This window comes from Aspergillus fumigatus, chromosome 3 (genome assembly GCF_000002655.1).
Source record: "Aspergillus fumigatus Af293 chromosome 3, whole genome shotgun sequence".
NCBI lineage: Eukaryota > Fungi > Ascomycota > Eurotiomycetes > Eurotiales > Aspergillaceae > Aspergillus > Aspergillus fumigatus.
The window spans coordinates 1,696,559-1,710,441 of NC_007196.1; the positions used below are offsets into that span (position 1 = coordinate 1,696,559).

At 48.4% G+C, this 13,883-nt stretch overlaps 5 protein-coding genes across 5 annotated transcripts; all 5 read left to right on the plus strand.

The window, feature by feature from the left end:
• Window positions 1-106: 106 nt before the first annotated feature.
• Window positions 107-1,606, plus strand: AFUA_3G06810 (transposase; the record flags this gene model as incomplete). The annotated part of the gene is made up of 2 exons (XM_077804347.1): window positions 107-737; window positions 825-1,606. The coding sequence occupies 2 exons, from the start codon at window positions 107-109 to the stop codon at window positions 1,604-1,606; spliced, it is 1,413 nt and encodes a 470-aa protein (XP_077660503.1).
• A 647-nt stretch (window positions 1,607-2,253) lies between these two features.
• AFUA_3G06820 (FAD-binding oxidoreductase) lies at window positions 2,254-4,299 on the plus strand (the record flags this gene model as incomplete). The annotated part of the gene is made up of 4 exons (XM_749831.2): window positions 2,254-2,592; window positions 2,665-3,718; window positions 3,766-3,947; window positions 4,004-4,299. 4 exons carry the CDS (start codon window positions 2,254-2,256, stop codon window positions 4,160-4,162), a joined length of 1,734 nt encoding a protein of 577 aa, XP_754924.1. The 3' UTR covers window positions 4,163-4,299.
• A 173-nt stretch (window positions 4,300-4,472) lies between these two features.
• On the plus strand, window positions 4,473-6,201 carry AFUA_3G06830 (aspartate-semialdehyde dehydrogenase family protein). Its single transcript, XM_749830.2, has 4 exons — window positions 4,473-4,541; window positions 4,816-4,891; window positions 4,948-5,205; window positions 5,264-6,201. The coding sequence occupies exons 2-4, from the start codon at window positions 4,864-4,866 to the stop codon at window positions 6,067-6,069; spliced, it is 1,092 nt and encodes a 363-aa protein (XP_754923.1). The 5' UTR covers window positions 4,473-4,541; window positions 4,816-4,863; the 3' UTR covers window positions 6,070-6,201.
• Window positions 6,202-6,323: 122 nt separating this feature from the next.
• AFUA_3G06840 (40S ribosomal protein eS4) lies at window positions 6,324-7,986 on the plus strand. Its single transcript, XM_749829.2, has 4 exons — window positions 6,324-6,452; window positions 6,608-7,030; window positions 7,196-7,490; window positions 7,548-7,986. Exons 1-4 carry the CDS (start codon window positions 6,439-6,441, stop codon window positions 7,599-7,601), a joined length of 786 nt encoding a protein of 261 aa, XP_754922.1. The 5' UTR covers window positions 6,324-6,438; the 3' UTR covers window positions 7,602-7,986.
• Window positions 7,987-10,106: 2,120 nt separating this feature from the next.
• On the plus strand, window positions 10,107-13,756 carry AFUA_3G06850 (RasGEF domain-containing protein; the record flags this gene model as incomplete). The annotated part of the gene is made up of 4 exons (XM_077804348.1): window positions 10,107-11,203; window positions 11,263-12,828; window positions 12,888-13,382; window positions 13,451-13,756. Exons 2-4 carry the CDS (start codon window positions 12,088-12,090, stop codon window positions 13,754-13,756), a joined length of 1,542 nt encoding a protein of 513 aa, XP_077660504.1. The 5' UTR covers window positions 10,107-11,203; window positions 11,263-12,087.
• Window positions 13,757-13,883: the final 127 nt, after the last annotated feature.

A 13,883-nucleotide genomic window follows, 5' to 3' on the forward strand; every position in this document is an offset into this window, starting at 1 on the left:
CCCACACCGCTTCCCGCTGTGGGTGAGCTACACCGTAATCACCAATTTCACCGTAATCACCAATTTTCGATATTTTGACCTTTCGAAGCTATTCCCACCACCCAACATGCCTAAATCTATTAAATTTAATGAATCTGACCTCCTTAAGGCCTGCGAAGCCGCTCAGGCCCAAAATAAACCGAATATCTCCAAGATTGCGCGTGAATATGGCGTTCCTTATTCAACACTACGTGATTGCATCAAAAAGGGCAGACAGGCTCGTACAGCTCGGAAACCAGTGAATAAAGCACTTGATGGGTACCAGGAGGAAGCCTTAATACAGTGGATAGTCTGGATGCGAGATCATAACATGCCAGTGACACCTAAGCTACTAGAAGAGTTTGCAAATCAGTCACTTCAACGCGCTGGTGAAGCTAGACAGGTTAGTAGGGTATGGGCATATCGCTTTGAAAAACGACTCCCAGAACACCTCAATCTGGGCCCTGTAAAGCAAAAGACGAAGGAATCAAAGTGTATCAAGGCTGAGGATGCTGGTTTACTAGCGAATTGGTATAATCAGCTTGCCAATGTAGTTAAAGATACACCACCACGATTGGTATACAACTTTGATGAATGTGGCTTCCGACCTGGCGAAGGCAAGGCAAGGAATGTGATTGGATTAAAAGGTTCTTGCCTTGATCTTGCTGAATCTGAGAAGGGTGAGAATATAACAACTATTGAATGTATTGCTGCAGATGGTTAGCAGATGGATCCATGGTTTATCTTTAAAGGCAAGCTCCTACTCTTTTAGACCATTCTTTTCTGACCTTTCTTGCTTCCTAAAGGCAACGGGATCTTCATGGAATGTTGGTTTAACGAGAGCGAGGCCCTACCACCAAATACAACGATAGCTACGCAAGCCAATGGCTGGATATCAGATGAACTAGCCCATCAATGGCTTCAAAGCTTTATCAAGGCAACAAATGAGCGTACAAAGAGAGGAGAGAAACGAATACTTATATTTGATGGTCATGGCTCCCATCTTACTGTTGATTTCTTACAGACATGCGAAGATAATGGGGTTATTCCCTTTGGATTCCTTCCTCATACAACACACCTTTGCCAGCCACTGGATGGCAAGCCATTCTTGAGCTATAAGCAACACTTCCGACGTATAAATAATGAGCTATCTTACTGGGCTGGTGAGCCAGTAGGGAAGTCAGAATTCTTACAGGTGATTGGACCTGTACGGGAGAAAGCCTTCAACCAACGAATTATCCGTGAGGCCTTCAAAGATCGTGGTATCTGGCCTGTTGATGGTAGTAAGATAGTCGACAATCTTGCTATCCAGGCATGGGAACAAATTCCAGATGTCTACGCGCCTGATCTTGATGCATGCCTTAGAGGGACACCCTCTCCACCACCTATCTCCTCATCTAGTGTGGATATCACCCCTCTAAGGACGATTCAGGCCCTTAAGAAGAATCAGGCAAAGCTATCTAAGCATAAAGATCTGCTTACACCAAAGCTACAGCGGAATCTTGAACGGATATTTGAATATAATCAAATTGCTGCTGAGCATCTGGCTATAGCGAATGAAACAATCAATCGAATCAGGGCTGCGTAAGCCCCCCTACGGCGCCAACACACTAAGCGACATGTTAAGCCACTCAGTCAGGATGGTATACTAAAAGTACGTGATGCGAATCGATCAATTGCTTTAAGGAAGGCCAAAGATGCTGCTGCACAAGAGAGGCGTTTACAAAGGCAGTGGGAGAAAGTGCATGGTAAACCCCCACCACCAGCACCTACACAAGAGAATCTGGTATCAAATGGATCAGCAGGGGCAGCAGATGAAAATAGTGATGTTTTTTTCTTAGATAGTCAGCCAATGTGTTGAGAATAGCTTCAAAATATCGAAAATTGGTGATTACGGTGAAATTGGTGATTACGGTGTAGCTCACCCACAGCGGGAAGCGGTGTGGGTGGGCTAGTCACGGATACAGTGACTCTATAGACTTTCCCCACACTCTTTGTTGTCTTTCTCGTGGGATATCTTTCGGCCGAATACCGACCAGCTCCTCATACCTCCGTTAAATGGTGTCGATGCTCAAAAGATGCGGCTGCAAGCACGATTACCGAAGAACCGCAACGAACATTTTGGCCTTATAACCATCCTTTTCCCACCTTGTTCGGTGTACATCTTCACCAGTTAATTATTCTTCCATGACTTGAGGAAGATTCTTGATCAATTGAGTCCTCCAACTTCCCTTCATGTCAGCCGTACGTGGCCAGGTTCTTTCTCGGGGTTTCCCTGCATTTCCCCGCGCCCTCCTTCAGAAAACCAAGGCTCCCCAGCCGCAAGTTTTATCATTCAGAGCTGTTCGGTATAAAAGCTCCAACAGCTCAGGGATTCCTCCTAAAATCCAGAGGAATTTTGCTGGATCAAATTCCTCCGGTCATGCGGCTCCCGGCTTCTGGACGTCTGGCAAGGCGCTCCTTGCCAGTGCCTTGGCTGCTAGCATTGGCTATGCATATGCCACCACTAATCAACCCTCTCAGTTGGAGAGTTTCAAAAAGCCACAGTATGGAACGGCAAAAGATTTCGAGAAGGTGAGAAACTCGTAATCAATCGCCCCGTGGAGCCCAGCATATGATGCTGATTCTGGCCTCAACGATGCATAGGCAATTGCTGAATTGCGGACCACACTCGGTGATGATGCTATTAGTACAGATGAGGACGACCTTAAACAGCATGGATACTCAGAATGGTCTTCCGTGAACGCAGATCGTCTTCCGGTCGCCATTGCTTACCCAACGTGTACAGAAGATGTGGTGAAGATCGCCAAAGTTTGCCATAAATACAGAATGCCAATGGTTCCTTACTCCGGCGGTTCAAGTCTCGAGGCAAATTTCTCAGCTCCTTACGGCGGGTTGACCATCGATTTCGCAATGATGAACAAGATAATTGAGATTCACGAAGATGATATGGATATCGTCGTCCAGCCATCCATCCAATGGATGGAATTGAATGAAAAGATCAAGCACACCGGTCTCTTTTTTCCGGTCGATCCTGGTCCATCCGCAATGATCGGCGGTATGATTGGGACCAACTGCAGCGGAACCAATGCAGTGCGCTATGGGACTATGAAGGACTGGGTGATCAATCTGACAGTCGTCCTTGCAGACGGCCGGGTCATGAAGACTAGGAGACGCCCGCGAAAGACCTCGGCTGGCTATAATTTGACAGGAATGTTTGTAGGCTCCGAGGGTACTCTGGGTATTGTCACCGAAGCAACTCTCAAGCTCGCTCCGATTCCAGAACAGACTCGAGTTGGAGTTGTTGCGTTCCCCACGATTCGGGATGCTGCGTCTACTGCCATGCAGCTTATACGAAAGGGAATCCCAGTACAGTGCATGGAAATCCTGGACGATGTACAGATGGATGTCATCAACCGTGCTGGCGGTACCGGCAGGACTTGGAAGACTTTGCCTACGCTTTTTTTCAAGTTCTCGGGTACTAAGGCTGGAGTTTCTGACAGTATCAATCTGACGAGAGAGCTTGCCAAGAGCAACAATGCAGCATCATTCGAGTTTGCCCGAGACGACCGGGAGGCACACGATCTGTGGTCGGCGCGAAAGCAGTCGTTATGGAGCATGATGTCCTTGCGGAAGGAAGGTTCGGAAGTGTGGTCAACGGATGTCGCTGTTCCGATCTCCAGGCTACCTGATATTATAGGTAGGACTCAAGCTAGATTACCTTCGAACTTGCACTGACTTGAATAGAAATCTCAAAGAAGGAGCTCGACAACCTGGGGTTGTTCGCCAGTATTTTGGGTCATATCGGAGATGGAAACTTTCATTCGAGTATAATGTACGACAGGAAGGATGCCGACCAAATGGAGCGGGTTGAGAAGGTTGTCCACGATATGGTCGACCGCGCCCTAGAGATGGAAGGATCTTGCACCGTTAGTATAACCAAGCGCCTGAGTGTATCCACAAAGAAGCTAACTTCGACGGACAGGGCGAACACGGCGTGGGGCTGGGCAAGAAAGCATCTTTGAAAAAGGAGCTTGGCCCGGCTACTCTTGATGTGATGCGTAGCATCAAAAAAGCTCTTGATCCTCACTGGTTGTTAAACCCTGGTAAGATTTTCGATTATGAAAGTGAGGTATCAACATGAAGCAGAGTAAGGGAATAATGTGTAGACGAGTCATAACGTAGCCCATGCGCGCATATATCGGTTGAGACCAATCTTTTATGAGCAATTTGTACATCTATGGTGTGTCTAATAGCAGGCGAGATTTACAAGATGATCCGAAATCCGATCTATATCTGTAGGTTGCTTCCATTCAGTCAACAATAAATTGATATCTGATAGAGTGATTGGGATCATCCAATCTAGTTGCCGGATTTCGCTGGCTGTGGGTGCCGATGCTGACTCATTGCGGGGCTTAGCGCAGGCCGGGAAGCGATATCGCAATCCGTGAGTCGTAAAAGTTGCCTTGATATTGTGGCCACCAGTGTCTCTTCTCAAACCCTCGAAGAGCCTTATTCAAAAGGTTAGTGGATATGTTTCTGTGCCTGGAAATTGCTTCTGTGCTGCGTTTGTCAAAAGCGATATGATGTCCGTCGCTTGAAGAAGGGGCAATAGAGACTGTGCTCTGCGGGGCATTGAATTCTAGACGAAGGTTCTTCGAGTCATACACTTGGATTCGCCTACTTTGCCCAAGGCTTTGCATGTCATTCCATTCTTTTTATGACTGATTGATAAATGGACTTTTCATGCTTCGAATTTTAGCTCATCCCTATTATATCTAGCTAATTGACTTGAAGACCAGGTTCGACTACGCCGTACTTCACCCTGATTACTCTCACATCAACATGGCATCATATCCAAAGAAGAAGTGCGGTATGGGCTTATTGTTCATTCCACGTCTCCCTTAAGTCATTACTCACATCACAAAGGTGTCCTGGGCGCCACTGGTTCCGTCGGCCAACGATTTATTCTCCTCCTCGCGGACCACCCTTTCCTAGAGCTGCACGCCATTGGCGCATCGAATCGCTCGGCCGGCAAGAAATACAAGGATGCTGTCAGATGGAAGCAGACTACGGCTATGTCTGAGAGGCTTAGCAATCTCGTCCTGCGCGATTGCAGGGCTGATCAGTTCAGTGACTGTGACCTTGTCTTCTCGGGGCTCAACAGCGATGTAGCTGGTGAGATTGGTACGTGATACTATTATCTCGAGATTAAACTGCGGTGGAGCGGCGCTGACCTTCGCAGAGATGGAATTCATCAAGGCTGAAATCCCTGTGTTCTCCAACGCCAAGAACTATCGCAAGCACCCCCTTGTTCCTCTCGTCGTCCCTACCGTCAACCCCCAACACTTGGATCTCATTCCTCATCAAAGGAAAGAGTTCGGCCTGAAGAAGGGTTTCCTGGTTTGCAATTCTAACTGCGCCGTGATTGGCGTTGTTATTCCTTTTGCAGCTCTTCAAGCCAAGTTCGGTCCTGTGGAGGAGGTGGAAGTTTTCACGGAACAGGCCGTGTCTGGCGCTGGCTATCCTGGTGTTCCCAGTATGGACATCATGGACAACGTTATCCCCTACATTAGTGGTGAAGAGGACAAACTTGAGAATGAAGCCCAAAAGATCCTGGGTTCCCTGAACGCAGATGCCACTGCCTTCGATGAGCAAAAGGGGCTTACGGTTGGAGCCACCTGCACTCGTGTTGGTGTTACCGATGGCCACATGGCTTTCGTCTCGTTGCGGTTCAAGAACCGCCCCGGACCCAGCGCTGAAGAAGTCAAGCAGGCTATGCGAGAATACCAATCAGAGGCCCAAAAGCTTGGTTGCCCTTCTGCTCCCCGAGAGGCGATCAAAGTCTTTGATGAGCCTGACAGACCTCAACCCAGACTTGACCGGGATATCTCCAAGGGATACACAGTCAGTGTGGGACGTGTTCGTGAAGCAGCACCGGGCAGCTACTTTGACCTGAGATTCGCTGCACTCTCTCACAACACCGTCATTGGAGCCGCAGGATCGTCTATCCTTAACGCCGAAGTTGCAGTCATCAAAGGCTACATTTGAATTTGTGCAGACTCCTGAAGAACAAGAAATCTGTATAGCGATGTTAAGAACGAAGATACTGATGTTGGTTATAGAGACATCAATCGTTTGATACTACCGATAAAAAAATAATTTAAATTCGTTTGACCTGTATGGAGTGCCTCTAATTACAAAAATATGAAATTATGCATTATATAAGCATTTGCATAATCTTTTACTCGTGCAGCCATTTCTAGATTAGGAATAGTGTTAGGGCTTCTCCCACAAGATTGATCCCCTAAGCGAATTTCGTGAGTGGAGCGGATATCACCTCTTCTTGATTTTGACCTTGGTTTTTCCTTCCGTGACACTTCGACAACTAACCGGGTTCAAGTCGACAAAGCAGTCAAGATGCCTCGCGGACCGTGAGTTACATACCATATTTAAATTTATCTCGGCTTGCAATCTGCGACTGTGTTTCAGACAACGGGTTCACCTCGCGAAACAAGGAGCAATACTTTGCAATGACCGAGCTCTGAATTGAAGAGCCTGAAACTGACCATGAACTTGATTTCTACAGTAAGAAGCACCAGAAGCGCCTCAGTGCGCCTTCGCACTGGCTCCTGGACAAAATGTCCGGGACCTATGCTCCCAAGGCCTCCCCCGGTCCTCACAAGCTCCGGGACTGCCTCCCCCTGATCGTCTTCATCCGCAACCGTCTCAAGTACGCCCTGAACGGCCGTGAGACCAAGGCCATCATGATGCAGCGTCTGATCAAGGTCGACGGCAAGGTCCGCACTGACCCTACCTACCCCGCTGGTTTCATGGACGTCATCAGTATCGAGAAGACCGGCGAGAACTTCCGTCTCATCTACGACACCAAGGGTCGCTTCACCGTCCACCGTATCCAGGCTGAGGAGGCCGAGTACAAGCTCTGCAAGGTCAAGAGAGTTCAGCTTGGCAAGGGCGGGATCCCATTCTTGGTTACGCACGATGCGAGAACGTGAGTGAAATGCTCTCCACAAGTTCCGCGTCATTCAGTCGTTGGACCAAGCTTTGGTTGATCGGCGGAGGACGAGAGGGCTTGGATATCCCCAAATTCTCTCTTACTGGAATCAGTAAGAGATTGAACATTTGGCGCAGTTTGTGCTGACCGAAATGTATCTAGTATCCGCTACCCCGACCCTGCCATCAAGGTCAACGACACCGTGAAGGTTGATATTGCCACTGGAAAGATCACCGACTTTGTCCGCTTCGACACCGGTGTTGTCTGCATGGTCACCGGTGGTCGTAACATGGGTCGGGTTGGTATCATCACTCACCGTGAGCGCCACGATGGAGGTTTCAACATCGTCCACATCAAGGACGCTATTGACAACTCCTTTGCCACCCGTGAGTCCAACGTCTTCGTCATTGGACAGGAGAAGCCCTGGATCTCTCTGCCCAAGGGCAAGGGTGTTAAGGTACGAAATCACACCCCGAAGATTATAATTTAAGCGCAACTGCTCACATTAATCTAGCTCACCATTGCTGAGGAGCGTGACCGCCGCCGTGCCTATGCTCTCGCCAACTAAATATGGTGTGGTAAGTGCTAATGGTGATGGACATAATAAAAAAGCCTTCAATATTCCGCTGGGGCGTCGACGTCTGTCTTGCTTTGTGGCCTGTACAATGCCGGTTCATGAGACGATTCTATGATGCGTAACCTGAAAAAAGAAGAAAAAGTTGTCTCAATACGCATTCAACGGATCTGATGGTTATGCGACATCAGGTTCTGACCTCGTAGGATCCATCCATAGCAAAACAGGAACCGAGTGTCTCACAGTTCTTTGATATGAGACCTATGATTTGTTATTTTCTCATGACCGCTGTCTAATTCTAATTCCCACTCACATTCCCTGTTGTTCAGCTCATGCACCCATAAACAGTTTTGCCTCGTAATCCCCGAGCAGCGATCTATGCAGCGGACCAGTACTAGCGTAAGGACGGCTGTAACCTCAACCCATCAAGACTGAAGCGTAGCTGAACATGCATGGCGTCTAGTACGTGGGCTTTTCATTGCTTAAATTCTTCATACAGCGCACCTTTGGAAGATACCTATTCTAAAGCTTACGCCCGGGATTTAGTCCGTCCAGGCTGTTACTAAAGAAAGACAACAGAGAGGGAAAAACGGCCAAAGTGACTCAATTCACTTCCCAGAGTTCATGAACGCAGAAATTAAGCCCGCCTCACTTTTAGGACCAAGTGACCAGTCAATTGAGTCGGCGATCTCAGTTGATTCTCTAAGCGTACCATTGTAACTAGAAGAGTTACCAAGGTAATCAGCCAATGCAAGTAGGTACAACCCCCCACTACTGAGAACCTATCACTTACTAGATTCCAGCGCAAGCAGTGATCGATCGAACCAGGGAGTGGGCTGTCGATGGAATCCCTTTACTCAAATGAACTTAATTCCCATTGGTGTTGGCTTGATTCGTTCCCTTGGCCACAATCACTCTGCAGTACCTACCTGGGCTAGTCTCGAATTTTAATTGCCGAATCCTCTTATAAGTGCGAGAGCTCGTGATGAGAGATTGACCAGATCGGGGCAAGGATGGTCTAGCAATAATATGCGCATCAATTCATCATCCTGGTCATTGTGTGTTTCAGCCAAGGTACGGAAGCACTCTGTACAGTTCAGTGCCATTCACTGGAACTGTTGACGCCAGACCCAAGCCATACACACTCCCTCGTGGCTTCAACAGTACTTGATGGGAATTACTTGCAGTGAGCGAGTTCATCTGGCCCGTTGACGGTGCAGCGGCCCACCGCTTCAGAAGGAGAATGACCGTGACGAATGATCTCTTCCGATTTTCTCTTACTCTTATTTGAAGGGATGATCTTGCAATGAGTAAATGACTAATAATTAACCCCTGGCCAACCAGACCATCATGGCGGAATCCAACCAAAGGCCGAAAAACACTAAGGTCACACTGGCTAGACGGAAGCCCCGTAATGTCTGTTGTCCAAAAATCTCAGCTCTCTCATGTTACTACCTCGAAGGTTCACATTTGTGGTCGCTGACGTGGGGAAGCTGTTGTGAATGGTTTCGTGTTGCGAATAGCTCCACCAGAGCCAAAACCTTGTTACAGAGTACAAAGCCACCTCCGACGCAACGGTTTGATCTAGTTCGGTTATCTCACAGTGGATAGGTAACTTTGGACCAGCGCTAATGTGAGATACAGATACCATTCATATAGGGCGATACTACCTCGGAATCATGTACCTCCGCAGGACAAGTCTTCTTGACGGACACTCCGATTTGACTCAGTTTGTTAATTAGTAATAGTAGGCTCAATTTGATGATATCCCTCTGCGCTACGGGGTTTTTGAGAACAAGGAGTCGAAGACATGGGAGGGCTTGAGAACTCGCGCGCCAGCTGCTTTCTCCTCTCCAATTGGCGCATGAAGACCTGCTAACCATTTTTACTCCAACACGAGGTTTCAAACCCGAAGGCATCGATGGATCATCGATGGATCTATGTAGCTGCCCAACTGTGGACTAATATCAAAGCAAGTGCCGCAAATTCGAGATAGTTGGTGACTGTCGACATATTTGAACATAGTAATACCAGTCATGATTGATGATGTTGGACGCATCGCCTTCTTGGGGAGGGAGATTTACAGTGCCCAGGGGCACCAACAAGTAGCAGTTAGCACCAACACGAACTGTAAGTATGGAAGCAACGATCCAATCAACTTGAGAAGTGGGTGCTTGGGTTCAATCTCCCCACTGCCTGTACGTAACTCCGTCAATGATGATCCACGGGACCATTAACTGTAACCTGGAACCGAATTCGGATCGACACGGCCCCGACCGGCGCCCAGTTCCAGATTTCCAGAGTTCCAGACTAGCTTGGGTGAGAAATATTGAAGTCATTCCAAGACTCATGCAGTGCTTGCAGACTTGCAGTTATGATCGCGCATTTGAATTGCAGTGGCGGCCATCGATGGCTGTGGTTCAGCCAAGCCTACAAAGCCTTATCACTTGTTCAACAGCACTATCTGCTGCGTTCTACTTTACAGGTCTCGCGCTGAAAGAATGCCGCCTAGGCAGGTATAATGTTGTACATTCTATCTATGCTCCATAATCGTCACGTCCAACGTATGGTGAGGACGTGGCGAGTGGCGAGTGCTCCGGTGGGGTACGTTTTCAGCTCCATCCTTGAGACATGCAGTCGATTTTGCTCTTGAATATGCTTGATTCATTTGATTCATGGTCCTCAATTTCTCATTGCTTTCGGCCATCTCCAAGGGCGCTTGAGAGGCGACGAAATACCGAGACTCTTGTGTTTTGTTACTGGAGTGAAGGAGCCACACCGCTACAGACTACGGGAGCATGGCCCAAAGCTTCCTGGGGCAGTGACACAAAATGGGAGGGCACACCCCGGGCCGAGTACGTACATACATGACTGATGGTGCACAGGCGGAAATTGGAATCTTCCAGGGTTGACTGGGGTAATCCATTCTTGGGCTTGCAAGGACAGTACAGAGTACAACAGCAGCATTGTTGGTTCTTGACCGCTTCTCTCTCTCTGTTTCCTCTCTCCCGGTCTCCAACGTTTAACACTGAAATAATTAGGACTTACTTTTCACAACAGGCTGGCGATGTTGGGAAAGATTTACATAAACTGGACAGCCGCGGGCACACCGAGTCCAACCCAACGGTGGGATAGGTGCAGTTCGATACCAGCCAGGTTCTTCAAATCCGCATTCGAATAATTACTTGCTAATTAGATAATAAGATCTGTGGGAAATAATCGAGGGAAGGTTCGCTCTCTGTCCTCGATTTCTATTTGACATCCCGCCCTGTTTTGACGTAGTTGCCGCTCCCCACCTGATTCCCAGCGTTGTGGTTCGACAGAACGGCCCCTGCCGTCGTCTCCGTTATGTACCACTGGTAATGGGCGGCTCGTGTATTTGGCAATGGGCAGTCCTGATGCGATGATTATTTTATGATATCTCTGCGATCAAGAATGTCTATTATTTGATCAGCGCTGGCTGCTGCCCAGCCCCTTTTCTTCTAGTCACTCCATCGCTAAGTTTCTATGGGGTACGGATGAAACGCAAGAATTCAAAGAATTAGTCTATGCCAAACTCCCGGATCCCACGGATCCCCCGACCTGATTCACCTTTGGTATTCCTCCGTATAATACTAAACTATTGACCCAAATGGATAGTCTAATCCTCTAGCAGTCAATCATATCTCCCATGTGAACATTTCCCCTCCCTCTTTCAAGTTTAACTTGGTTCCTGGGATCCAGTAATTTGGATATGGGCCAACTCCTTTCGCCCTTTCGCCCTTCGCCATGCGCCACCTTTGCCGCCATGCCTCCCTGTCCTGCAGGCCTGAAGCTCTAGAGAACTGTTACTAGACTTTCCGGCCAATGATGAAGAATTCGAGAGACCCATAAGTTTTCCCCGTGATTTGTATAACGTGGCAAAACGTTGCAGATTCAAGTGGTGAGTATGCTTTCTGAGACGGCAGACTGAGCTCTGGCCCCCCTGAGGAATAAGAAAAGAATGGGACAGGAAAAAGAGGAAGCAGGAGAAGAAAGCAAAAGCCACAGCTGAAGAAAAGGAAATTGAAGCTCTTAGCTGTAATAATAATAGAAGTCGCCGTTTCCACCTTTCCCACTTCCCCAAAGCCAATATTGTTCCCCCATAGCTGCCTTGGCTTGTCACCAGTTGCTTCCTACCTCTTCTTGACCGTCTTTTAGTCTTCACTTGCATCGTTTTTCTTTTTTTCTTCTTGAACCTTATTCTGCTACGGGGTATCACGTATCGTTCATGCTATCTCACCCGCAGACTGATTTGATCAACAAAAGAAGTCGCTTTCCTCCTTAGGATTCTCTCACAGCTGGAGTTTGGTTCTCTGGAAAATAGGACCTACTAGCAGCTCTTTGAACTCATGTCAGCTTGGTAAAACGCAGAGTCTTGCCCAGAAATCAAAGGTAGCAGGATATGGTAACTGCCCCTCCATGCTTTCGAAGGGATTGATATGGTTCTCAGACATCTGAGATGTATTCTGCCGGTCCCTACGAAGAAGCTGTGTTTGAGCCGTCGCCAGGGATAATAGCGACCTCGCCCGACAACAGCTCTCTCCACTTATCAAGTACAGAGACCGACATGTCCCGATATTCGCCCGGTTATGCAATGGGGGAAGCAAGCAGGGTAGCATACATGCCGGAGCGATCCAGTTATTCGTCCTTGTTCCGCTCTGACTCCGAGATAACACCATTCTTTGTACCCTACCGCTGGTGGGAAGACGAAGCCACTACGGTGCTCTGGGCGTTTGACGTGCAAGAGATTAAGCGCGTGATCCGCTATGGGCTCTTTCGTGATCCCAATCTCCCCCGCACCTCGCTGCAAAGCCGCAATGCAACCACGATAGACACCTTCTTGTTCTCACTTCTCGAGCCGCACGAGAGATTCCTTCTTTCAAACCTGTCTCATATTCAAAAGGTGGAAGAGATTCTTCGCCGGTCAACGAACAGCAGCCCTCCTTCTGTTCGCTGGAGTTGGTTTCCCTCACAGAAGGATCGAGATCTGGATCCTCGCGCGTTGGCAAGAGATATTGATGGGGAGAGTCACCTTCACTTCAAGCGCATCTCATTTGAGGAGCTTGTCCGTTACTCCTTGGGGTATCCAGCCGCCTCCGTCGATTGGTTCCTCCAACAACACACTGCCTTTTATATCCATCTTTGGAACTATTTCAATGCATTCCCCGAGGAAGTCGCACGGTATACTGAGGTTGAGAAGGTCGGTGGCCTAGCACGGGTGACAAGATTGCAGACTCTTCTTACTGACGCTCTGCACAGCACCTCCGAGGTCGGAGCCCCTTCGCCCATCGTGCCTTGGTTCACTGTCTGCTCTCTATGCAAAGTCAGACCGGGTTGGATGTGCCGTTAGTCCCGAGTCAAAATCTGGCATTTGAATTCATAGCCGGGCCTATTCAGAACCTATTCCAGGATTCCCCACCCAGCCTTACCTCCATTCTTAAGGTACTCTCCGTCCTTAGCGTGCGCTTTGAGCAAGCATACGTGCATGTACAGGAAATGAACTGGGTTCAGCCCTTCAACACCAGCGTGTGTTTCTTGGACGACCTCTTGGCCTCGACATCGGCCGTGGACTTTTCGCGAACCTTGACCAATTTGGACGAGGGCCAATTCTCAAAGCTGATGCCTCCATCAATTTCTGAGGAGAGTCCCGTAGCCAGACGCTTGGTCGAAGAATGGAGCCTGTTAAGCACGGCCGTGTGGGAATGCTGCTCGGCTTTGCCAGATCTGGTACCATATTTGCAGGAATGTGCAGAGGTGCGTAAGGATTTATTATCGACTTGATATCATACCTAATCTCTCATTGACGCTGACTTATGATTCAGGCTCTCTTGGCCAATCGCAACTATCACTCATTCACTGCTGTTCTGAACGGTCTGCAGAAGTACAGCATCACAGCTCTGACGATCACCAACACCAACAACGGCACTAGTGCCGTAGCTCTGAATCCTGTGTTGCCCTCTAGCTTAATCTTTCTTTTGAACCCCTTCCGGAATTATGCAGCCTATCGCCAGCAGTTCCAGGAGTTTCCAGGCATTCCATTTCTCTTGCCACACCTTCGGGACATCCAACAGCACGGAGAGCCAGCATTGCGCCAATTCTTCAATAACTTACAGCTTCGTGCACGTTGATGAACGAGTGCAGGTCGCTCATAGGATATGCAGGCGTCTCTTGGTATAGGTTTCGTCGGTACAGGAAGGATAGAACTACTGCTTGACTATGGGTGGATGACATTTGTGTGTGGTTTATTTCGATTGT